Source organism: Ranitomeya imitator, chromosome 6, assembly GCF_032444005.1.
Source record: "Ranitomeya imitator isolate aRanImi1 chromosome 6, aRanImi1.pri, whole genome shotgun sequence".
Taxonomy (NCBI): domain Eukaryota; kingdom Metazoa; phylum Chordata; class Amphibia; order Anura; family Dendrobatidae; genus Ranitomeya; species Ranitomeya imitator.
In genome coordinates this window covers 452867366-452894948 of record NC_091287.1, presented here as the reverse complement: position 1 = coordinate 452894948, position 27583 = coordinate 452867366, and the positions used below count along the sequence as shown (strand labels likewise).

The 27583-nt window shown below is 42.0% G+C and overlaps 1 protein-coding gene across 1 annotated transcript in view; it reads left to right on the top strand.

Moving 5' to 3' along the window:
• Positions 1 to 27583, top strand: part of PREX2 (phosphatidylinositol-3,4,5-trisphosphate dependent Rac exchange factor 2) — a 762305-nt gene that overhangs the window by 224288 nt on the left and 510434 nt on the right. The window contains exons 12-13 of the mRNA XM_069731466.1: positions 6059 to 6162; positions 16416 to 16465. Coding sequence (XP_069587567.1) covers positions 6059 to 6162; positions 16416 to 16465 — 154 coding nt within the window. The remainder of the gene's footprint in view (positions 1 to 6058; positions 6163 to 16415; positions 16466 to 27583) is intronic.

Genomic DNA, 27583 nt, shown 5'->3' with positions numbered 1-27583 from the left:
TGCTTTATCATCAGAACAGGAGCTATAAAAAGCTGTTCGGTAGAGTTACCAGGTGTGAGACCCCCCACTGTTCAGAAACTCATGACCTATCTACTATATAATTGTCTAAGGGTCATTTCGTCTGTCTGTAATGGAAATCCCAAGTCGCTGACTGGTCACGGCAAAACAGCCACGACCAATCAGCGACGGGCACAGTCCGGCGGCAAAATGGCCACTCCTTACTCCCCGCAGCCAGTGCCTGCTCCATACTCCCCTCTAGTCAGCGCTCACACAGGGTTAATGGCAGCATTAACGGACTGCGTTATGCCGCGGTGTAACGCACTCCGTTACCGCTGCTATTAACCCTGTGTGACCAACTTTTTACTTTTTATTAAAAAAATAAAAAATAGTTATATACTCACCATCCGTCGGCCTGTCGGATCCAGAACAGGCCTTTACCGCTCCTCGCAACGCGTCAGTGACCGCTCCATGCATTGCGATGACTGCTACGTCATCATCTCGCGAGACGTCACCGCTGTGCTCTGCTTTACGGCCGGCCGGCGCTGACACAGTCAGTGCGAGAAGCTGACGCCGGGGAACATGACAGACATCGGAATGTGAGTATGTAGTGTTTTTTTTTTTTTTACTTTTACAATGGTAACCAGGGTAAATATCGGGTTACTAAGCGCGTCCCTGCGCTTAGTAACCCGATATTTACCCTGGTTACCCGGGGACTTCGGCATCGTTGAAGACAGTTTCAACAATGCCGAAGTCTTTCCCCTGATCATTGGTTGCTGGAGAGAGCTGTCTGTGTGACAGCTTCCCAGTGACCACACAACGACTTACCAATGATCACGGCCAGGTCGTATCGCTGGTCGTGATCGTTGGTAAGTCGTTTAGTGTAACGGTACCTTTAAACTAGTTCTATCAGGTGATGAACTTTGATTTTTGCCTTGTTAAATGATCCCTGAAACAGTCAGTCCATTGGTAAATGCAGATGAAAAGTGCCTGTTTAATATCTCAGCCTTTTCTTTGTTCTCTATATTTGTTATTATTTTGTTTTAAGAGGCCGAAATCATTAATTTCTTTTCTTTATGGCATTGATGTATTTATAACATTTTGGGGGATTTATTTTAACCCCTTCATGACATGCGCCGTACTAGTACTGCGCATGCCGTGTCACCCCCTTTGATGTGGGCTCCGGCGGTGAGCCCGCATCAAAGTCGCGAAATGTCAGCTGTTTTGTACAGCTGACATGTGCGCGCAATAGCGGCGGGTGAAATCGCTATTCACCCGCCGCTATTAACCTGTTAAATGCCGCTGTCAAACACAGATAGTGGCATTTAACCACCGCATCCGGCCGGGCGGCCGGAAATGACGTCATCGCCGACCCCGTCACATGATCGGGGGTCGGCGATGCATCAGGAAGGTAACCATAGAGGTCCTTGAGACCTCTATGGTTACTGATGCAGGCCTGCTGTGAGCGCCCCCCTGTGGTCGGCGCTCACAGCACACCTGCATTTCTGCTGCATAGCAGCGATCTGATGATCACTGCTATGTAGCAGAGCCGATCAGGCTATGCCAGCTTCTAGCCTCCCATGGAGGCTATTGAAGCATGGCACAAGTAAAAAAAAAAGTTTTTAAAAATATGAAAAAAATATAAAAAATATAAAGGTTTAAATCACCCCCCTTTCGCCCCATCCTAAATAAAACAATAAAAAAAATCAAACATACACATATTTGGTATCGCCGTGTTCAGAATCGCCCGATCTATCAATTAAAAAAAAGCATTAACCTGATCGCTAAACGGCGTAGCGAGAAAAAAATCCGAAACGCCAGAATTACTTTTTTTTGGTCGCCGCGACATTGCATTAAAATGCAATAACGGGCGATCAAAAGAATGTATCTGCGCGAAAATGGTATCATTAAAAACATCAGTTCGGCACGCAAAAAATAAGCCCTCACCCGACCCTAGATCACGAAAAATGGAGACGTTACGGGTATCGGAAAATGGCACTTTTTTTTTTAAGCAAAGTTTGGAATTTTTTATCACCACTTGGATAAAAAATAACCTAGTCATGTTAGGTGTCTATGAACTCGTAATGACCTGGAGAATCATAATGTCAGGTTAGTTTTAGCATTTAGTGAACCTAGCAAAAAAGCCAAACAAAAAACAAGTGTGGGATTGCACTTTTTTTGCAATTTCACCGCACTTGGAATTTTTTTCCCGTTTTCTAGTAAAAGGCATGGTAAAACCAATGGTGTCGTTCAAAAGTACAACTTGTCCCGCAAAAAATAAGCCCTCACATGACCATATTGACGGAAAAATAAAAAAGTTATGGCTCATGGAAGGAGGGAAGTGAAAAACGAAAACGCAAAAATGAAAAAGGGCCGCGACTTGAAGGGGTTAATGTCGCTGGCGATTTACGTTTCAGTAACTAATTTTGTTAGCTTGATTTCCTTTTTACATTTCTTATTTATATTCCTGTAATGGTATTTCTGCATTCTTGGCTTCAAGATTTTGAATGCCTTTTGTTTTTGTCTTATTAAATTTTGTACTGTCTTTTTTATCCGTAATAATTCATTTTTATTCCTCTACATTTTATTACCATAGGGTATAAGCTTTCTAGCTTTCTACAGGTTTCTAGTAGTATTTCCTTAAATATGCCTCATTTATGTTCGGTATCCCCAGTTACCATGACATGATCCCAGTCTACACGATTAAGCTCTTCCCTTAATTTGTTAAAGTCAGCTTTCCTAAAGTTGCAGGTTTTTGCATTTCCCCTTTGAAATGTTTTATATAATATCACATTGAAACTTGCAATATTATGATCACTGCTTTCCAAATGCTCCCTGACCTGTAGATCAAAAATTATATCTAGTATATTTGACAGCACCAGATCCAGTAGATTATCTCCCCTGGTTGGTTCATCTACAAGCTCAGAGAGATGATAGTCCTGAATTGTGGATAAGAACTTTCAGATTTCAGCACAACCAGAAGATTCTATATCCCACTGAATGTCTGGATGTTTAATATCCCCGATCATTAGGACCCTAGTAATAGTTGCTGCTTTTTTAATTTTCTGCAGTATTTCCTCTTCTACCTGTTCCGCTATATTAGAAGGTTTGTAGCAAAGATGTATTAGCATTAGCAGCTTTCCTTTATTGCCGTCCTCATGTACATTTACCAACACAGACATTACATTTTTGCAGCTCCCCCAATGTCAGCATGGAGCACAATTTTTCAGTTGGATTTAACAATTATACACCCCATTCACCTTTACTGTCTTTCCTGTTCTTTATTAATGTAGTGTAACCCTCTACGCTTGTCATTCAGTCATGGCTTTCATCTAGCCCGGTTTCCGTAATGACCACATCGTAATCTGTGGCTACTTTGCAATGAGAACGACAACGATCCGTGACGTTGCAGCGTCCTGGATAGCGATCTCGTTGTGTTTGACACGCAGCAGCGATCTGGATCCTGCTGTGACATCGCTGGTCGGAGCTAGAAGTCCGGAACTTTATTTGGTCGTCAGGTCGGCGTGATTCGTCATGTTTGACATCAAAATCAACGATGCCTGCAATGTTTTACATGGAGCGAACAACCAGCAAGAACGATAAGTTAATCGCTATTACGTCACTGGATCGCTCCTGCATCGTTCTGGAGCTGCTGTGTTTGACGTCTCTACAGCGACCTAAACAGCGATCGGCTCGTTGTCTATATCGCTGCAGCGTCGCTGAGTGTGACGGTACCTTAAGAGTCTCCAATTCATTAATTTTGTTTGCAAGACTTCTTGCATTTGCCAGTAGACTTGTAATCCTATTAGCACATTTATTACTTCTCACCTCCCTACTTTAGTTGTGTGTCTTAGCTCCCCTAAATCTTCATTGACCCCTACTGTCTCACTCTCTTGAGGTACTGTCACACTAGACGATATCGCTAGCGATCCGTGACGTTGCAGCGTCCTCGCTAGCGATATCGTCCAGTGTGACAGGCAGCAGCGATCAGGCCCCTGCTGGGAGATCGCTGGTCGGGGAAGAAAGTCCAGAACTTTATTTCGTCGCTGGACTCCCCGTAGACATCGCTGAATCGGCGTGTGTGACACCGATTCAGCGATGTCTTTGCTGGTAACCAGGGTAAACATCGGGTAACTAAGCGCAGGGCCGCGCTTAGTAACCCGATGTTTACCCTGGTTACCATCCTAAAAGTAAAAAAACAAACACTACATACTTTCCTACAGCCGTCTGTCCTCCAGCGCTGTGCTCTGCTCTCCTCCTGCTCTGGCTGTGAGCGTCGGTCAGCCGGAAAGCAGAGCGGTGACGTCATCGCTCTGCTTTCTGGCTGCCCGGCGCTCACAGCCAGACCAGAGAAGCAGAGCGCCGAGGACAGACAGCAGAAGGTAAGTATGTAGCGTTTGTTTTTTTACTTTTTAGGATGGTAACCAGGGTAAACATCGGGTTACTAAGCGCGGCCCTGCGCTTAGTTACCCGATGTTTACCCTGTTTACCGGGGACCTCGGGATCGTTGGTCGCTGGAGAGCTGTCTGTGTGACAGCTCTCCAGCGACCAAACAGCGACGCTGCAGCGATCCGGATCGTTGTCGGTATCGCTGCAGCGTCGCTATGTGTGACGGTACCTTTGGTCTACTCTATCAATCCCCTTATTTGCACAACTACTCTACCTCCCCAGATCCTGGTTTAAAAGCTCCTCCATCAATCTGACCATTTTTCCCCAGCACAGCTGCACTCATCCCACCCCATTGAGATGCAGCCAGTCCCAACTGTAGAGCCTGTAACCAACAGAGAAGTTGCCCCAGTTCTCCATGAGCCCAAACCCTTCTTTCATGCACCAAGTCACCAATTTCTAAGCTGCTGATTTATCTCCCTAAGCTCCCACTGTCTTTCTAGTGTTGTTCGTGGCATCGGCAGTATTTCTGAAAACACTACTTTCGAGATCCTGGCCTTCAGCTTCTCTCAAAGTTCCCTGTAATCATTTTTATCGACCTTCCACCTAACTCTAAGTGATACCAGTGCGTACTGTGACCGCTGGGCTTTCCCCAGCCTCTCCCAGCAAACTGTCTATCCAACACACTGTTCGACATTCACTGTCTCAACAGAAGATGACTCTGTCTGTCCGCCTAATTATAAAGTCCTCTACCATCATCATCTATCTGGCCTTTGCTGCACTCCTTTTTCCCTCCTTCCTACAGTAGCCATTTTCCTTGTTGCTAGGAGCAATGTCGTGCTGTAGTGATTCCAGTCCTGGGCTTGCATTCCTAATATCAGCCAAACAGGCATATTTACTAGATTGTGCCAGACCAGGACTGAGCTCCCTGGAAGATTAACCTCTTCCGCTTCTTCTAACTGTTGCCCAACTGCCTACTTCTGAGTCCTGATCCTCCCCGCCTCCATGTCACTATCATATTGTGTTTAACTATATACTTATATGCAGGCCCACACTTAAAATGCAGCTCCCCCTTTGCTTAGTCTGGCGGTGATAATCTCCTGCTGATAAAATATTAACTGTATGGAAACAACAGTACACAGCCTAATAAGTGATGCACCATGAACTCTGTGTCTCAGCCCCTTCCTCATTTTGTCCTCAGGTAACAAAGCAAAACACTACTGACAGATTCCCTTGAACAATCATATATTGATGACCTATCCCAAGGTGAGATCATCAAAATATAAATCCTGTGGAATCCCATTAAGCCAGTGCATTTAATGTACTTTCCCAGCAATCCAAGTCCCTCATCTGTGTAATTTCAACAATCTGGTGCTAAATCTGTCATTGACGCATACTACACCATGGACGTAGGATCCTAGACTGGAAGATTTTGAACAGAGATTTTGATCCTAGATTGCGTGATTTCCCTTTAAGAAACATAATTTTTAGTACTTCATTCCAAAAGTGAGAAACAACAAGAACAGGAGGAAATGTTCAGATTGCTTGGGATCCATCTTACCTTTACTTTAGGATTTTGGGTAGATGCAGAAACACCAGGGGGTACAAACATAGTCACAGTATTCACTAGGATAAGTTCAAGACCTGCTAATATGAAAAATGTCTTCTTTTTTAGTGACAGATAAACACCAGTTTAAATCGGAGCAGATGTTGTATAGATTTCGTTACGATGATGGGACTTACTATCCAAGGAATGAAATGCAAGATGTGATATCCAAGGTAATGACTATTATTGGTAAATATCAATGAATGGCTGTAACCTGTTTCATTGTATTAGACACCAAGATTTCCCTGGAAAATGAGATTGGTAACAAAGCAACACTAACTAAGCAGGCACAAAAAGGGGGTCCAAGTAACAGAATGTACTGTCAAAGCTCACATATATGACTGAGCAAGAAACTTATTTTAGTGTAGAACAAGTAAATGTTCACTGAAACACAAGAGTAACTCAGAGCTGCCACTCCATTACTCTGGTCACGCCTCCTGATGACGTTAAGGCGAAACACGCGTAGGGGCGGCAGGCCTGGGTATCTGGTCACTAATTATACTTGTAAGTAATGTTATACTATATGCCCTTTATTACACGACATTACTTATGCATGTTATGTAGTTCATGCACTTTATATTGCCTTTGCCACTTACACTTCCTTTCGTTTTGACATCCTCTCCCTCATAAGAGGAAAATTTCCCCTAACCGGGGTAATAGAGTGGCAGCTCTGACTTACTCTTGTGTTTCAGTGTGCATTATTTCAGCTATATTGTGCATGCATTTACTTGTTTTACACTAAAACAAGTTTCTTGCTCAGTCGTATACAGTGCCTTGCGAAAGTATTTGGCCCCTGGAACTTTTCAACCTTTTCCCACATATCATGCTTCAAACATAAGTAAATTTTTGGTGAAGAATCAACAAGTGGAACACAATTGTGAAGTTGAACAAAATGTATTGGTTATTTTAAATTTTTTGGGAAATTCAAAAACTGAAAAGTGGGGCGTGCAATATTATTTGGCCCCTTTACTTCCAGTGCAGCAAACTCACTCCAGAAGTTCATTGTGGATCTCTGGATTGTGGATCTCTGAATGATCCAATGTTGTCCTAAATGCCTAAAGATGATAAAAATAATTCCCCTGTGTGTAATCAAGTCTCCGTATATATGCACCTGCTCTGTGATAGTCCCCGGGCTTCTGTTTGAAGCACAGAGAGCATCATGAAGACCAAGGAACACAACAGGCAGGTCCATTATACTGTTGTGGAGAAGTGTAAAGCTGGATTTGGATACAAAAATATTTCCAAAACTTTAAACATCCCAAGGAGCACTGTGCAAGCGATCATATTGAAATGGAAGGAGTATCATACCACTGCAAATCTACCAAGACCTGGCCGTCCCGCTGAACTATCATCTCAAACAAGGAGAAGACTGATCGGAGATGCAGGCAAGAGGCCCATGATCACTCTGGATGAACTGCAGAGATCTAGAGCTGAGGTGGGACAGTCTGTCCATAGGACAACAATCAGTCATACGCTGCACAAATCTGGCCTTTATGGAAGAGTGGCAAGAAGAAAGAGATTTCTCAAAGATATCCATAAAAAGTGTAATTTAAAGTTTGCAACAAGCCACCTGGGAGAGACACCAAACATGTGGAAGAAGGTCCTCTGGTCAGATGAAACCAAAATCAAACTTTTTCGCAACAATGCCAAACGATATGTTTGGCGTAAAGGTAACACAGCTCATCACCCTGAACACACCATCCCCACTGTCAAACATGGTGGTGGCAGCATCATGGTTTGGGCCTGCTTTTCTTCAGCAGGGAAGATGGTTAAAATTGATGGGAAGATGGATGGAGCCAAATACAGGACCATTCTTGAAGAAAACCTGTTGGAGTCTGCAAAAGACCTGAGCTGGGACGGAGATTTGTCTTCCAACAAGACAATGATCCCAAACATAAAGCAAAATCTACAATGGAATGGTTCACAAATAAACGTATCCAGGTGTTAGAATGGCCAAGTCAGAGTCCAGACCTCAATCCAATCGAGAATCTGTGGAAAGAGCTGAAAACTGCTGTTCACAAACAATCTCCATCAAACCTCACTAAGCTCGAGCTGTTTGCCAAGGAAGAATGGGCAAGAATTTCAGTCTTTCGATGTACAAAACTGATAGAGACCTACCCCAAGTGACTTGCAGCTGTAATCACAGCAAAAGGTGGCGCAATCTTGCCTTGCGCAGGCGTGTACTGTGGAGGACAGAGAATGAACTTCAATCCAATATTGCAGCCGGCATGCAGCCAGCGGGTAAGGAAAGGGTGAATCAAAAACCCAAAAACCTCGCCTCCATGGCTGAAGAGTGTTCCCTCCAAATTCAGGTGACAGTGTCCCTTTAAAGGGGCCGAATAATATTGCATGCCCCACTTTTCAGCTTTTGAATTTCCACAAAAATTTAAAATAACCAATAGATTATTTTGTTCAACTTCACAATTCTGTTCCACTTGTTGTTGATTCTTCACCAAAAATTTACAGTTGGTATCTTTATGTTTGAAGCATGATATGTGGGAAAAAGTTGAAAAGTTCCAGGGGGCTGAATACTGAATAAGGCACAGTATGTGAGCTTTGACAGTACATTCTGTTACTTGGACCTCCTTTCTGTGCCTGCTTAGTTAGTGTTGCTCTGTTGGTAATTTATGATATATGATGATTTGTTGATAAAATTTATATACATAGTCTAATATATGGGGGTCTGTTACTACTTTATGCTGCCTCTATTAGGGAATAGAGAAATTAAAGGGAATCTGTCACCCCAAAAATCATATATGAGCTAAGGCCACCGGCATCAGGGGCTTATCTACAGCATTCCGTAATGCTGTAGATAAGCCCCTGATGTATCCTGAAAGATAAGAAAAACAGGTTATATTATACTCACCCAGGAGCAGTCCCACTGCGGTCCTGGTCCGATGGACGTCGCAGTCCGGTTCCAGCGCCTCCCATCTTCATACGATGACGTGCTCTTCTGGTCTTCACGCCATGGCTCCCGCGCAGGCGTACTTTGTCTGCCCTGTTGAGGGCAGAGCAAAGTACTGCAGTGCGCAGGCGCCAGGAAAGGTCAGAGAGGCCCGGCGCATGCGAACTGCAGTACTTTGCACTGCCCTCAACAGGGCAGGGCAGACAAAGTACGCCTGCACCGGGGCCTCGGCAGGAAGACCAGAAGAGGACGTAATTGTATGAAGCTAGGAGGAGCCGGAGCCGGACCGCGACGCCCATCGGACCCGGACCGCAGCGGGACCGCCCCTGGGTGAGTATAATGTAACCTGTTTTTCTTACCTTTCAGGTTACTTCTGGGGCTCATCTACAGCATTACAGAATGCTGTAGATAAGCCCCTGATGCCGGTGGCCTTAGCTCATATACGATTTTCGGGATGAAAGATTCCCTTTAACCTCTAATGCATTGTGAGTTCGACTCCCAGGTGAACTATTGTCCCCGACCCTTATACATAGCTGTGCTCCAAGAGAAGATAGCTGGAAAACACCAAACAGCCAATGTTAACGTAATAGTAACTAACAGATATGGATTACCCAAAGTTTGTAACTTTTATATAACTTTGTACATCATAACTTGAGATGAACATTTAAAATGGAAGCAGGTTGACAGTAGATACGCTGAAAGCAGCAAAGAATTGAGTAAGTTTATTCATAAGAGTTCACTGAGCTTATAATGTAAGATCTTGGGGCTACATGATGTTATATCCAGCCTGGCACAACTATGGCCAATTAAAGATAATGTAATGCAGGGTCTTCTGAAATCCTTGGGAAATATTTACTTAAAATCATTATATTACATATACTATACATTAGATTAAGATTGGAAGTAAAGCGGGTAACTATAATGTGTCCAAATCGCTTATAGAGAGTCCAAATGGCAATATTTGTTGTTTCTTGTGGAGAATGCTATGTCAGTGTTAAGGAGACTTATAGGCCACGCAAAGCTCCCCGGGGAATATAAATATGCACCTACTCTGTTCAGAGAGAAAGAGGACTAGAACTCTAAAGTCACCTATCCATGGAAGCAATGCAAAAATTCAATATTCACTGATCCTTTATAAGAATACATAGTCCATCAGAATTTACTCATCTGTGAAAGGGACTTTTCACTTTGGACAATCTGTTTTTATTAGAAGGGATCTTTAAAGGGAACCAGTCTCCATGAAAATGCAGTCCAATATGCAAGCACCAAATTATGGAGCCGGGAAGCTGAGTGGGTTCATATTTAGTTTCATGAGAAAAGATTCAGTATAACCCGTTTTCATCATTTAATCCTCTGCTCTTTCTGGAATGTTTGGTCAAGTAGGCGGTCCTATCAGTGATTGACAGTTTCCTTTGTAGGAGTGAATACTGAGACAGCTGTCAGTCTCTGATAGGACCTCCCACTGGACCAAAAATCCCCGAAAGAGCAGAGGATTAAATGATGAAAACAATGGATATACTGAATATTTTCTCACAAAACTGCATATCAACCCACTCATCTCCCCCTGCTGTATAACAAGATGCCTGCAGATTGGACGGGATTTTCATGGCTATAGGTTCCCTTTAATGCTAAGGCAATCACATGGTCTGCATGCAACCCCCAGCTATTAGCAATAATCTCTGGGAAACCTTGGAAAATGTGTCTAGTTACATTTTAGCATCAAAAATAAAGTTCCTGTTGAAAGTGTATGTAATGTAAAGACTTTCCTGGTACTCCATAGTGAGGAATGGTTTATGCAGTTGCTCTCCATTATGGCTAATAGATTTACAGTAACTACTGATTGTGATGCATGAAAATGGATTTTCTATACCAGAGACTACTTTAACCTCACAGTTAAATTAAAGAGTTGTCTGGCCTTATATTGATGAACAGTCCCTAGTATAGATAATCAATATTAAATTGGTGGGGGTCCCACAACCTTTGCTCCCCACCAATCAGCTGTCTGCAGCTCTTAGGCTGGTAGAACACAAACAGTGAGTGGCGACAGCACAGCTCCATGCACTGTTTAGTGGCCGTTGATGAAAACTGCAGCTTAATTCCGATTCAATTGCATTGAAAATCTTAAGGGCGTACTGCCCCTTTAAGATGACGGAATGTTTCCAGCGCATCCCTAAATATGTACAATTCATCCCAGACAATGTCCTACAATAGAATGGCCACAGACCGTTTTATGGCTATACTATGTATGCAAATCATGGCCCTGGTGTAACATACTACATAGGGATATTATGCACACACCTGCCTTTCTGCTCTTCAGCATCTTTATGTTAAGACGTTTCTGGCAGGATGATCTGATAACATCTGGTGTATTACTATGAGTGTTATGAAAACTGAAAGCATAAGCATATACCGGTAGTTTTGGTCAGCCTGCCAGGAGTATAATGTGCCTAGCAGGGAGAATGCCTATGAATTTGTTTAGATTTACTGGTACATTTTGTTACCAACCCCTTTGAAACTGGTTTCTGCTAATTTTACGCTGTTTTATTATACATCATGACTTTACATATAAAGAAAAAGATTGCGATCAGCTCACAGGAAAGGCAGTCCGTAAAAAGAAGAAAGTTGATCCAGCACTTCGAATAAAATGCTAAACTTTTATTCCATCAATATTCCATCAGTAAAAACATGATTCAAGAGAAAATCCACATTCTGAAATTATATATATATATATTATTATATTATTATATATCATCCGAGGAGAAAGTTCCAAAAGAAAAGAGATTCAAAGACCTGGTTGACTCGTTTTGAAGTGATACTCCTTATTCATCATCATGGTTTGAATTTTATTCGAAGTACTGGATCAACTTTCCTCTTTTTTATGAATGCTTTACGAAGATGTTGCTAAAGACTAACCGTCATTTTAATGTTTAATTCATAAACCAATAGTGCTAGTGAAAATAAGCAACTTCGTAATATATCTTATCAGTGAAATCTGCTTCTTTCTCTGCCAGAAATGCTCACTTATTATCAAAATTCTCATTTCTGAGGTAAAATTTGTATTCAGTGGAAACAGACTTTCCTATTTCTGAGATAGGAGATAGCGGCTAGCTGGCTACCACTGATTAGATAGAAGGGAGGAGCTCTGTCTCTAGCTCCTCCCATCTATATTGTAGATGGCGGCTGCTACTGATAAGATTCTATGTAGGAGGGAGGAGCTCTGTCTCTCACTCCTCCCATCATTATAGGAGAAGGTGGCTGCTACTGATTAGATAGAAGAGAGGAGCCCTGTCTCTAGCTCCTCCCATCTATATAGGAGATGGCAGCTGCTACTGATTAGATAGAAGGTAAGGAGCTCTGTCTCTAGCTCCTCCCATCTATATTGTAGATGGCGGCTACTATTGATAAGATTCTGTGTAGGAGGGAGGAGCTCTGTCTCTAGCTCCTCCCATCTATATAGGATATGGCAGCTGCTACTAATTAGATAGAAGAGAGGAGCCCCGTCTCTAGCTCCTCCCATCTATATAAAAGATGGCAACTGCTACTGATTAGATAGAAGAGAGGAGCCCCGTCTCTAGCTCCTCCCATCTATATAGGAGATGGCAGCTTCTACTGATTAGATAGAAGGGAGAAGCTCTGTCTCTAGCTTTTTTTTTACAACAGAGTATTTTTGACCTCACTGTGCTCTTTTGTGTCTTCAAGTTTCTTGGTGGTGTGTGAACAGGTTCCTACAGACTTGTTCATTGTGCAAGTAGCCCATGTGTTTCTGGTTCTGTAATTGTTCTCTTGTTTCTACAAGACTAGGGAGTCCACCACTCCTTATGGGTCATTTGCATCAAAGCTGTTTCATCCAGCATGTCCACATGGCTATTCCGTCTCTGAACCCTGCTTATACAGGTACTATACAGATGATCAGGTTTTTAAATACATCAGATAGGGATTATATACATTAGGTAGGACTGCTCTATATGGGTATACCTTCATGATTGGTGGAGCAGCTTAGTATACATTTTTTTGCAAAAAAAGTATCAACTAAATACCCTGTTTTTTTCCATCTTTTGACTAGTACTTGCTTATTACTGTGATTTTTTTTACAACAGAGTATTTTTGACCTCACTGTGCTCTTTTGTGTCTTCAGGTGATAAGATTCTATGTAGGAGGGAGGAGCTCTGTCTCTAGCCCCTCCCATCCATATAGGATATGGCGGCTGCTACTGATTAGACAGAAGAGAGGAGCGCTGTCTCTAGCTACTCCCATCGATATAGGAGAAGGTGGCTGCTACTGATTACATAGAAGGGAGGAGCCCTGTCTCTAGCTCCTCCCATCTATATAAGAGATGGCAGCTGTTACTGATTAGATAGAAGGGAGGCGCCCTGTCTCTAGCTCCTCCCATCATTATAGGAGAAGGTGGCTGCTACTGATTACATAGAAGGGAGGAGCCCTGTCTCTAGCCCCTCCCATCTATATAAGAGATGGCAGCTGTTACTGATTAGATAGAAGAGAGGCGCCCTGTCTCTAGCTCCTCCCATCATTATAGGAGAAGGTGGCTGCTACTGATTACATAGAAGGGAGGAGCCCTGTCTCTAGCTCCTCCCATCTATATAAGAGATGGCAGCTGCTACTGATTAGATAGAAGGAAGGAGCTCTGTCTCTAGCTCCTCCCATCTATATTGTAGATGGCGGCTACTATTGATAAGATACTGTGTAGGAGGGAGGAGCTCTGTCTCTAGCTCCTCCCATTTATATAGGATATGGCGGCTGCTACTGATTAGATAGAAGAGAGGAGCCCTGTCTCTAGCTCCTCCCATCTATATAGGAGATGGCAGCTGCTACTGATTAGATAGAAGGTAAGGAGCTCTGTCTCTAGCTCCTCCCATCTATATTGTAGATGGCGGCTACTATTGATAAGATTCTGTGTAGGAGGGAGGAGCTCTGTCTCTAGCTCCTCCCATCTATATAGTATATGGCAGCTGCTACTAATTAGATAGAAGAGAGGAGCCCCGTCTCTAGCTCCTCCCATCTATATAGAAGATGGCAACTGCTACTGATTAGATAGAAGAGAGGAGCCCCGTCTCTAGCTCCTCCCATCTATATAGGAGATGGCAGCTGCTACTGATTAGATAGAAGGGAGGAGCTCTGTCTCTAGCTTTTTTTTTACAACAGAGTATTTTTGACCTCACTGTGCTCTTTTGTGTCTTCAAGTTTCTTGGTGGTGTGTGAACAGGTTCCTACAGACTTGTTCATTGTGCAAGTAGCCCATGTGTTTCTGGTTCTGTAATTGTTCTCTTGTTTCTACAAGACTAGGGAGTCCACCACTCCTTATGGGTCATTTGCATCAAAGCTGTTTCATCCAGCATGTCCACATGGCTATTCCGTCTCTGAACCCTGCTTATACAGGTACTATACAGATGATCAGGTTTTTAAATACATCAGATAGGGATTATATACATTAGGTAGGACTGCTCTATATGGGTATACCTTGACGATTGGTGGAGTAGCTTAGTATACATTTTTTTGCAAAAAAAGTATCAACTAAATACACTGTTTTTTTCCATCTTTTGACTAGTACTTGCTTATTACTGTGATTTTTTTTTACAACAGAGTATTTTTGACCTCACTGTGCTCTTTTGTGTCTTCAGGTGATAAGATTCTATGTAGGAGGGAGGAGCTCTGTCTCTAGCTCCTACCATCCATATAGGATATGGTGGCTGCTACTAATTAGATAGAAGAGAGGAGCGCTGTCTCTAGCTACTCCCATCGATATAGGAGATGGTTGCTGCTACTGATTATATAGAAGGGAGGAGCCCTGTCTCTAGCTCCTCCCATCATTATAGGAGAAGGTGGCTGCTACTGATTACATAGAAGGGAGGAGCCCTGTCTCTAGCTCCTCCCATCTATATAAGAGATGGCAGCTTTTACTGATTAGATAGAAGGGAGGCGCCCTGTCTCTAGCTACTCCCATCGATATAGGAGATTGTGGCTGCTACTGATTACATAGAAAGGAGGAGCCCTGTCTCTAGCTCCTCCCATCTATATACTGTAGGAGATGGCAGCTGCTACTGATTAGATAGAAGGGAGGAGCTCTGTCTCTAGCTCCTCCCATCTATATAGGAGATGGCAGCTGCTACTGATAAGATTCTATGTAGATGGGAGGAGGGAGGAGGAGCTCTGTGTCTAGCTCCTCCCTTCTACAGAGAATTATATCTGTAGCAGCCACCGTCTCCTATCTCAGCAATGGGAAAGTCTGTCTTCACTGAATACAGATTTTACCTCAGAATTGAGAATTTTGATAATGAATGGTGAATTCTGGAAGAGAAAGAACCAGATTTATCCCATAAGATATATTACAAAGTTGCCTATTTTCATGGACATTATGAAGCCTGTTTAGCCAGTACAAGCCAATGGCAGATGGATGAGATGGGCTAAAGCCACATTCACAAATTCAGTGTAACAGTCAAGTACCGGCCCGATTTTCTCGAGCTGAACTCAACAGCGTCATAGGCATATATTCTCCAGTCCAACCAGCACCCATATACTATTGCCAAGTGTGATGATGTGAGTCAGACCTTTTAAAGATATATTCTGAGTAGTGATGATCGAATGTGAACAGATAAAGTGTAATCCGACCATGCTCGCGTGCTAACTGAGTGACTTTGGCGTGCTCAAATAATATGTTTGAGTCCCCTCACCTACATGTTTTATGGCTATTCCATAGCCACAATACATTCAGGGATTGCCTAACAAACAGGAAATCCCTCCATGTGTTGTGGCTGTCAAACTGTTGTGAGACATGCAGCCGTAGGGATTCGAACATATTTTTCGAGCACGCCGAAGACACCCGTATAATCTCCAAGCACTCTCCGATAACACCTTATCCGATCACGTTCGCTCATCACTACTTCTGAGTAGTAAGTCTGAGGTTACTCTCATCTAATAGCGAGGCATTATTTTGGTGGGTTTCTCACTGAAGAAGTGTGTGCTCAAAGCCTCAATCAGTTTGGTGCTGACAAGACTATGATACGGAGTCTAAGGAAACTCCCTATTTTTCAACCATATCCTTTGAAAATAGTTTTCATGTTCAAAATATGAGATTGTTAATCAAATGGCTTAATGCTGCAATGAGATGGTATTGTAGTCAGGAAACAGCCAAGAAGTGTCTACCTTACCAATGTTAGCTGGATCAGCCACCATGCCGTATCTTACTTTTGGAATTATTTTTTAATCAAGGATGACCAATCATGTATCAGACTCCAGTAAAGAATAAAACTAGTTTGTGTATCCTGCTACCTTTTGGTTATAACTTATCCAGGTTAGATACTGCATACCCAGAAATATTTGGCGCTACGATTAATGTTACGCAGTGCAAGGTGCAATTGAATGTACCCTACTTTTGTCATTCTTGCTGCAAGGCTACGACAGGAGATATGCTTGTTCTCTCCATCATTATATTCATATAACTGTGGTAAATAAATAGGCCATTAAATGTTTTTCATATTAACATAAAATGTTATCCTTTCTTTTCAGGGTGTTAGACTATACTGCCGACTGCACAGTCTGTTTACTCCAGTAATCAGGTAAAGTATTGGAAAATGTTCTATTTTTTTCTAATTGTCATTATATTCCATGCAAGCGTTTTTTATGCAGTGTTTAATGGGAAAAAAAGCTTAATGTGAACCACCAGCCTTATTTGGGTTATGAGTGCAAGATTTTCTGCAGGTTATTCTAACAATAAAAACCCCACTACAAACTGACCAAAAAAGGACCCTAGGTAGGCATAGAGAAGTGTGGCACTATAGCAATAGCACAATGACCTCTCCTAGTGCAGATTCATGGCATCCTGACATCCTTATAAGGCTGCATAGCACTTGGACCAATGTTAATCTATGGGGCAGCTCCCATCATCCATTTTTTTCTCGGCCGTATTATACGTGTGAGAGAAATCGCACCAGGCTGCAATTTGCACCGTATATCGGCCGGGAATCACCAATGAAAGTTTATGGGTGCAAGAAAAACTCGCTCACCACATGGACCATCAGAGTGACTTGCAAGAAATACTCACCGGTTTCCTTTAGAAAAGCCGGCAATTCAGTGCGGTGTACAGTAAAATCACACTGACAGGTCAGAATAGAATAGATAAAATAAATGTCTACACATAGTATAGGTGTATATGTATACTGTATATACTTTTTTAGTTCTTATGTTTGGAGATCACTGGTTCGGTGGTCAGGAAAGCGTTGCACATTTTGAGGTAATACTGGATGCCGTTCCAATTTTTTTCTATATATACTGTATATATACATATATATATGTCAGTGACACACACACATATATATATATATATATATACATATATATATATATATATATATATATATACTGTATATCTTTATATTTCATATAAAGTTAGATAGCAGAATAGCCAATAATTCAATTGTCGGATTCTGTAAAATCATTGCAGAAACCAAAAGGATATGAGACATGGTTTACATACAGTAAACCATTGCAGAACAGTTAGATTTAAATGTCCCACACTAATAATGTTAGAAGTGTGTGTGTAAAATTTGGGAGATGTAAGTGTTAATTTAAAGGAATAATTCACGGAAAATACTGTAAGATGCGCCTATTCCGGCACTTAACCTCTCTCTTCCCACTGCCCTGTAGCATTGGCATATGGGGTAATAAGGGGTTAATGTCACCTTGCTATTGTAAGGTGACATTAAGCCTGGTTAATAATGGAGAGATGTCAAGACTCCTATCCATTATTAATCCAATAGTATGAAAGAGTTAAAAATACATATACACATTAAGAATAAAGTCTTTTAATGAAAGAATGAAACACACAGGTTTTAACATCTTTATTGCACGCTCAATCCAAGCGAAGCCTTCGTTTTTCTGTAAAAAAAATCCAAAATAAAAAAGCAACAATATCCCATATCCAACCCTGAGGAAGGAGACAGGCGTCTCCGAAACGCGTCGGTTGTTTGGCCCCATTCGCACTCCGTACTCACTTGTCTGGTCACCGGGGGTTACGGTCACGTGACTCGTTACGTCACCCAGGTCCTGCGCACAACCGGCACACACTGCCGCTTACACACGCGGCGTCGGCTCTTCAGGATCTCCGTCTCCTCCCGGAGACCAGCTGCTTTGTGGCTTGCCGCCGGCCGGGGCAGCCACTGGATCACATTTTCTGTGTCCGCTGAAGGACTTATCGTTAACGGGAGCGCTCAAGACTTCTTATTTTATGGTACAGGTAGGAACCATTGCCGAGTGCTCTGAATTACTATTGCCTGTGTCAAACGAATATATTATCATCCTGTCAGCGGCCATTGTTTTAGTGAAATTCTGAGACTGGGACATTTCTTAAGAAGATTTTTCTTTCTTTTGTTATTGTGTGAATATTTTATTTATTTCTTTTACCATTCTCCGTTATTTTCCTAGCGCCTACCGGTATATATTACTTTTGTATACATACATATCTTTACAATATCCCATACCTGTCTGCCATACAGTCAAGTCCCACGCAGTAATAAATATCTGGGGGCATTTACATTTTACAACTGGGAGCGCTGCTAATGCAGCCGCTCCCGGCTGTAAACGACTGGGGAATGAATGAAATGCAGGGAACGGAGCTTCGGTGACTAGCGGTGACGTCCACTGGAGCTGTGCCCCCTGGCGGCATGAACTCAAATGAACTCTTCAGCGTGGGAAAATCAGCTGGCATTTTCCCAGGCTGAAGAGTTCATTTGAGATCATGCCGCCAGAGGCGCAGCTTCGGTGAAAATCCTCACTTTGCATACGGATGACATACGGATCACTGTTCAGGAACATTTCTGCGATTCTCGTCCGTTTAAAACTGACTTTTTTTTATACGTTGTGTGTGACTCCAGCCTTAGAAGACACTTGAGTGCTTGCGTTCCTCCAAACTTTTGCAGAACTAAAAAGACTTTTTATCCATTGAGTAGTTTTGATTCTTGCAGGTTCACACTACGTATGGAGATGAAGTGTTAGGCAAACTAATCCCTCTCTCGCCTCTCATGGTAGGAGCCTCTATCTGCACTGAATGCTCCAGAATAAATGAAACTATTATGGTTCTTCTTATGCTTAATATATAGTGGCATGTAAAAGTTTGGGCACCCCTGGTCAAAAATAGCTGTTATTGTGAACAGTTGAACAAATTGAAGATGAAATGATCTCTAAAAGGCCTAAAGTTAAAGATGACACATTTCCTTTGTGTTTTAATATACAGTACAGACCAAAGGTTTGGACACACCTTCTCATTTAAAGATTTTTCTGTATTTTCATGACTATGAAAATTGTATATTCACACTGAAGGCATCAAAACTATGAATTAACACATTTTTCTTGCCATAATACAAATTCTAACAGTCTATTCAGTAGGACTATCATCTGTGTATCCACCAGACTTCTGCACAACACAGCTGATTGTCCCAACCCCATTTATAAGGCAAGATATCCCACTTATTAAACTTGACAAGGCACACCAGTGAAGTGAAAACTATTCCCGGTGACTACCTCTTGAAGCTCATCAAGAGAATGCCAAGAGTGTGCAAAGCAGTCACCAAAGCAAAAGGTGGCTACTTTGAAGAACCTAGAATATAAGACATAATTTCAGTTGTTTCACACTTTTTTGCTAAGTATATAATTCCACATGTGTTAATTCATAGTTTTGATGCCTTCAGCTTGAATGTACAATTTTCATAGTCGTGAAAATATAGAAAAATCTTTAAATGAGAAGGTGTGTCCAAACTTTTGGTCTGTACTATATATATTGTCATCTTTTACTTTTTAAAAATTGCAAGAAAAGAAAATGGACCAATGCAAAAGGGGGCACCCTTGGTGATTTGTGTGCTCAGGTAACCCCCACTATTCTACATCGTATAGACCACACACTGCTGCAGGGGGTGCGATGATGTCACTGTACTGTGCAGGGGAGAAAGAACTCTGTCTCTGAGATTAGATACAATGTATGCTCATTACATTTTGTCACTGTGCAATATTCACAGTGACAGTGCTCTCCCTCGCCGGCTCTGATCAGAAGTAACAAGCTGACAAGAGATTGCGCTGTCAGTATACATTGAAAGGAGAGAACGAGTGAGCTAAAGCCAGCACCAGCCCTGCAAGTAATGTCACTTGTGGGGCAAGGTTAGTGTCTTCTTTTCCTGCACGCCAGGTAATCTTCTTACATTGCACGCTGACAGTGCACTCTCTTGCTGGCTCGTTACTTCTGATCAGAGACAGTGAGTGAGCACATTGTTACTGAACATACTGCTCAGTGACAATCTGCTGAGCATACATCGGAATCGACAACCGATGCATGTTCACTAGAACATCGCCTAGCCCTGCCCCTGAAATGGAGGTTACTGATAATGCTTCATTTCAGGAAGTTGGCAGAAGCTGCGCCCTGATGAAGACTCATTTGACTTTCCCAGCATGCACTGGGACTACGAAAAAACAAAGAGGAAGTAGTAAAATAAAAAAATAAAGCAGATAGAGTAGTGAGGGAATGGTAGGGACTTTTTAATTAAATAATATTACAAAAGAGATTAGATTATATCATTAAATATATTTGGGATTAAAATAAATTTGAGTATCGGATCACCCCTTTAAGTCTAATGTTTATGGCCACCTTAATAAGAAAACAGAGAAAGCTTTATACCAAGTGACAAGCCATTTCCTCGCAGGTTACGATATACCAGTATGGTTTGTATCTACTTTCAAGAACAAACTAGGACATATCCTTCTCGATAATCCCATGATGTGTGGGATACAGTTAATTGGCATGGCCACTGGCTGGCTAAATATATGCCCAGGAATCATTTATTAAATATTGCCCTTGGCTCTTTGTCAGTGATAATGATGAGCTATACATAGAATAATGAGACAAAGAAATATCTGGAGCTTACGGTCTAAGCAAAGCAATAGCGAGTGGATTTTTCTGCACTTTGCTGATGATCTGTATAATTCATCGGAACTGGTCCAGACAATGGCACATCTATAAGAGGAATTTGCTGTCTGCACAAATTTCCTACTAATTCACTTACAGAGCAGTCATTTTACTTTGACCTAAATCCAAATTCCTTATTTTTATTTTAAAGAAAATCAGCTCTGAGGCTAAACATCATCCCTGTCCAAACCTGCTTCTAATAATGTATAGAAATGCCATTTACTGCATAGCTCAGTGCACAGGATTTACATATAAATGGGATTAAACGAATGTATACAAATAAGAAAATCATTAGCGTAGCTCTCCATCGACTTGCACGGACATGAACAATCAGACATTACAATTTCCATTATACATTTACTATTGCCAGCAATATCCAGAAACATATCTGGATCACTATGAAAAACATTAGCTGTAATTTGTTTCAAATGTACAAGTGCTTCGCACTAAATTAGAATAACATCAAAAAGTTAATTTATTTCAGTTCTTCAATCAACATTAACAGAAATAAACACTTGAAATAGATCACTCTGTTTGTAATGACTCTACATAATATATGAGTTTTACTTTTTGCATTGAAGAACTGAAATAAATTAACTTTTTGATGTTATTCTAATTTTGTGAGAAGCACCTATATATAAATTGTTATTACACATGGGCCGTTTTCCCATTGTATGTTCACATACTGAGGTTTTTGATGTGTGTTTTATGTGTAAAATATGTAATGTTTTACAATATCAGTAAAATCACTTACATTTCTGAAAGCTCATGCTGCGTTTTTTTTTCATGTGTATTTTTGGGGACCTGCCAAGATGTGTTATGTCATTCTTTCAGAGTTTTTGCAGCTCTTTTCACTCATTCAAAGGAATAGGAGAAAAATGCAGATAAAAATGCACATGCAAACGTGTCAAAATACACGTATTAGGCTGCTTTCACACATCAGTTTTTTGCCGTCAGGCTCAATCCGGTTGCTCGACGGATAGACAGATCCATCGTAAATTGTGAAAAACTGATGCGACGGATCAGACTAGCGGATTCGGCAAAAAAAACGGATCCGTCGCATGAGTTTTTCATTCGTTTCTTCCGTTTTTTTATCCGTTTTATGATGGATTACGACAGATCCCTTTTTTAAAAACACCCATGAGAGGCTCCCAAACCTTATTGGTTACTGAAAACCTATATATACAGTGTTTCTACAGCCCATCTTTGACAGGTTGTAGAGCAAGTGGCGAAGATGGAAGGCGTGATGGCAAACACTCTGAAAATTTATGTGGATTTCACTTTTGAGGCAAATCGTTTGAAAGCGATTGTTATGAAGAAGTAGCGAGAAAGACAGTACATCATGCGTCTGCGCCGACTACGTTTTTGGATCCACCCAATCACAGCACAGAGAATGACTTGTGGGGTATATTCTACACTATACATGGAGTTAAGAGGAAACCCCGAGAAGTTTTTCTCATATGTTTCTCATATGGAGAACTTTGATTTATTGGTGGAACGGATTGGACACCTCATCTGAAGAAGTGACACATATTGCGGCTTCTCCATTTCACCGGCAGAACGTCTGATGGTGACTATTCGGTAAGCCTTTTTATTGTATCTCCTACTGTTAAAGCACACTTATAACTGTAATTTTGTTGCTGGTATTTTGTACTATTTATTGCCTTGCTTTTTTTCTCAGATTCCTTGCAACTGGAGAATCCCTTTCGTCACCCCATTTCCAATTCAGGCTCGGGATTTCCACCATATCGGGGATTGTTAAGCACACCTGCCGTGCATTGTGGGACTCTTTGCATGAAGAATTTATCCCACATCCCACAACAGAGAGTTAGCTGGATATTGCAGTAAAATTCCAACAAATTTGTCAGTTTCCCAATTGCTTGGGTGCTGTGGACGGGAAACATATCCGCTTCGTCAAACCTGCTGCATCTGGCTCTGAATATTTCAACTACAAGAAACATTTCTCCATTGTGCTTATGGCAAGTTTATAGAGGTCAATATTGGGGCCTATTACTTCTCAAATGATTTGCAAGTTTTGAAAATGTCTGCAATGGGGTGTCATCTCTATGGAAACACCTTCCAATTTCCAACCCAAGACCGCTTCCTGAAACCTCTAAGCCACCAATGCCATTTGTATATGTTGGAAATGAAGCATTCCAACTCTCGGAACACCTGCTGGAGCCATACTCAAGTAGTGCATTGACGCCAACTTAAAGAATTTATAATTACCGCCTAACACGAGCACGAAGAATGGTGGAGTGCGCTTTGGGATTCTAACATCCAAATGGCGAGATCTGTTGACTGGTATAAACCTGAAGACTGACACTGTTGACGAGGTGGTGAAATCTTGTGTGGTCCTGCACAATTTCATTATATGCCATACTAATCCCTTCTAGGAACCTTCATAAATAAGAAAACTTGGAGGTTGTAACATCACTTTATAGTGCTTATTGTATGTCTGTTTTTTTTTTTTTTGCTACCTGATGAAGGCTGCACTGTAATATTAGCAGCCGAAACGCGTTGTACTGTATTTTAACCCCTTTCTGACATGGGACGTACTATCCCGTCGAGGTGGGGTGGGCCCCTATGACCATGGACGGGATAGTACGTCCAGCACGATCGGCGACGTTCACGGGGGGAGCGCCGCCGATCGCGGCCGGGTGTCAGCTGTTTATCGCAGCTGACATCCGGCACTATGTGCCAGGAGCGGTCACGGACCGCCCCCGGCACATTAACCCCTGGCACACCGCGATCAAAGATGATCGCGATGTGCCGGTGGTGCAGGGAAGCATCGCGCAGGGAGGGGGCTCCCTGCGGGCTTCCCTGAGCCCCCCGCAGCAACACGATGTGATCGCATTGCTGCGAGGGTCTCCTCACCTCCCTCCCTGCTCGAGCCCCGGATCCAAGATGGCCGCGGATCCGGGTCCTGCAGGGAGGGAGGTGGCTTCACAGAGCCTGCTCAGAGCAGGCACTGTGAAGCAGCCTGCACTGCTCTCAGATCGGTGATCTGACAGAGTGCTGTGCACACTTTCAGATCACCGATCTGTGATGTCCCCCCCTGGGACAAAGTAAAAAAGTAAAAAAAAAAATTTTCAAATGTGTAAAAAAAATAAAACAAAATATTCCAAAATAATGAAAAAAAAAATATTATTCCCATAAATACATTTCTTTATCTAAATAAAAAAAACAAACAATAAAAGTACACATATTTAGTATCGCCGCGTCCGTAACGGCCCTACCTATAAAACTGGCCCACTAGCTAACCCCTTCAGTAAACACCGTAAGAAAAAGAAAAAAAAAACGAGGCAAAAAACAACGCTTTATTATCATACCGCCGAACAAAAAGTGGAATAACACGCGATCAAAAAGACAGATATAAATAACCATGGTACCGCTGAAAGCGTCATCTTGTCCCGCAAAAAATGAGCCACCATACAGCATCATCAGCAAAAAAATTAAAAAGTTATAGTCCTGAGAATAAAGCGATGCAAAAATAATTATTTTTTCTATAAAAGAGTTTTTATCGTATAAAAGCGCCAAAACATAAAAAAATGATATAAATGAGGTGTCGCTGTAATCGTACTGACCCGAAGAATAAAACTGCTTTATCAATTTTACCAAACGCGGAACGGTATAAACGCCTCCCCCAAAAGAAATTCATGAATAGCTGGTTTTTGGTCATTCTGCCTCACAAAAATCGGAATAAAAAGCGATCAAAAAATGTCACGTGCCCGAAAATGTTACCAAGACCTCACATGACTCTGTGGACCAAAATATGGAAAAATTTTAGCTCTCAAAATGTGGTAACGCAAAAAATATTTTTTGCAATAAAAAGCGTCTTTCAGTGTGTGACGGCTGCCAATCATAAACCCCCCCCTTCATCACCCCCTTAGTTAGGGAAAAATAAAAAAAATGTATTTATTTCCATTTTCCCATTAGGGCTAGGGTTAGGGTTAGGGTTAGGGCTAGGGTTAGGGCTAGGGTTAGGGCTAGGGCTAGGGTTAGGGCTAGGGTTAGGGCTAGGGTTAGGGCTAGGGTTAGGGTTAGGGCTAGTGTTAGGGTTAGGGCTAAGGTTAGGGCTACAGTTTGGGTTGGGGCTAAAGTTAGGGTTCGGGTTGGGGCTAAAGTTACAGTTAGGGTTTAGATTACATTTACAGTTGGGAATAGGGTTGGGATTAGGGTTAGGGGTGTGTCAGGGTTAGAGGTGTGGTTAGGGTTACTGTTGGGATTAAGGTTAGGGGTGTGTTTGGATTAGGGTTTCAGTTATAATTGTGGGGTTTCCACTGTTTAGGCACATCAGGGGCTCTCCAAACGCGACATGGCGTCCGATCTCAATTCCAGCCAATTCTGCGTTGAAAAAGTAAAACAGTGCTTCTTCCCTTCCGAGCTCTCCCGTGTGCCCAAACAGGGGTTTACCCCAACATATGGGGTATCAGCGTACTCAGGACAAATAGGACAACAACTTTTGTGGTCCAATTTCTCCTGTTACCCTTGGGAAAATACAAAACTGGGGGCTAAAAAATAATTTTTGTGGGAAAAAAAAAGATTTTTTTATTTTCACGGCTCTGCGTTATAAACTGTAGTGAAACACTTGGGGGTTCAAAGTTCTCACAACACATATAGATTAGTTCCCTGGGGGGTCTAGTTTCCAATATGGGGTCACTTGTGGGGGGTTTCTACTGTTTAGGTACATTAGGGGTTCTGCAAACGCAATGTGACGCCTGCAGACCATTCCATCTAAGTCTGCATTCCAAATGGCGCTCCTTCCCTTCCGAGCTCTGCCATGCGCTCAAACGGTGGCTCCCCCCAACATACGGGGTATCAGCGTACTCAGGACAAATTGGACAACTACTTTTGGGGTCGAATTTCTCCTCTTACCCACGGGAAAATACAAAACTGGGGGCTAAGAAATAATTTTGGGGGGAAAGATTTTTTTTTTTAATTTTCACGGCTCTGCGTTACAAACTGTAGTGAAACACTTGGGGGTTCAAAGCTATCACAACACATCTAGATGAGTTCCTTAGGGTGTCTAGTTTCCTAAATGGTGTCACTGGTGGGAGGTTTCTACTGTTTAGGTACATTAGGGGCTCTGCAAACGCAATGTGACACCTGCAGACCATTCCATCTAAGTCTGCATTCAAATGGCACTCCTTCCTTCCGAGCCCTCCCATGTGCACAAACAGTGGTTCCCCCCACATATGGTGTATCATCGCACTCAGGACAAATTGGGCAACAAATTTTGGGGTCCAATTTCTCCTGTTACCCTCGGGAAAATACAAAACTGGGGGCTAAAAAAATAATTTTTGTGGGAAAAAATTTTGTTTTATTTTTACGGCTCTGCATTATAAACTTCTGTGAAGCACTTGGTGGGTCAAAGTGCTCACCACACCTCTAGATAAGTTCCTTAGGGGGTCTACTTTCCAAAATGGTGTCACTTGTGGGGGGTTTCAATGTTTAGGCACATCAGTGGCTCTTCAAACGCAACATGGCGTCCCATCTCAATTCCAGTCAATTTTGCATTGAAAAGTCAATCGGCGCTCCTTCCCTTCCGAGCTCTCCCATCCGCCCAAACAGTGGTTTACCCCCACATATGGGCTATCAGCGTACTCAGGACAAATTGTACAACAACTTTTGGGGTCCAATTTCTTCTCTTACCCTTGGGAAAATAAAAAATTGGTGGCGAAAAGATAATTTTTGTGAAAAAATATGATTTTTTATTTTTACAGTTCTACATTATAAACTTCTGTGAAGCACTTGGTGGGTCAAAGTGCTCACCACACCTCTAGATAAGTTCCTTAGGGGGTCTACTTTCCAAAATGGTGTCACTTGTGGGGGGTTTCAATGTTTAGGCATATCAGGGGCTGTCCAAACGAAACATGGCGTCCCATCTCAATTCCAGTCAATTTTGCATTGAAAAGTCAAATGGCGCTCCTTCGCTTCCGAGCTCTGCCATGCGCCCAAACAGTGGTTTACCCCCACATGTGGGGTATTGGCGTACTCAGGACAAATTGTACAACAATGTTTGGGGTCCATTTTCTCCTGTTACCCTTGGTAAATTAAAAAAAATTGGAGCTGAATTAAATTTTTTTGTGAAAAAAAGTTAAATGTTCATTTTTATTTAAACATTCAAAAAATTCCTGTGAAGCACCAGAAGGGTTAATAAACTTCTTGAATATGGTTTTGAGCACCTTGAGGGGTGTAGTTTTTAGAATGGTGTCACACTTGGGTATTTTCTATCATATAGACCCCTCAAAATGACTTCAAATGAGATGTGGTCCCTAAAAAAAAATGGTGTTGTAGAAATGAGAAATTGCTGGTCAACTTTTAACCCTTAAACTCCCTAACAAAAAAAAATTTTGGTTCCAAAATTGTGCTGATGTAAAGTAGACATGTGGGAAATGTTACTTATTAAGTATTTTGTGTGACATATCTCTGTGATTTAATTGCATAAAAATTCAAAGTTGGAAAATTGCGAAATTTTCATAATTTTCGCCAAATTTCCGTTTTTTTCACAAATAAACGCAGGTACTATCAAAGAATTTTTACCATTGTCATGAAGTACAATATGTCACGAGAAAACAATGTCAGAATCACTGGGATCCGTTGAAGCGTTCCAGAGTTATAACCTCATAAAGGGACAGTGGTCAGAATTGTAAAAATTGGCCCGGTCCATAACGTGCAAACCACCCTTGGGGGTAAAGGGGTTAAAAATATTTTACAAATATAT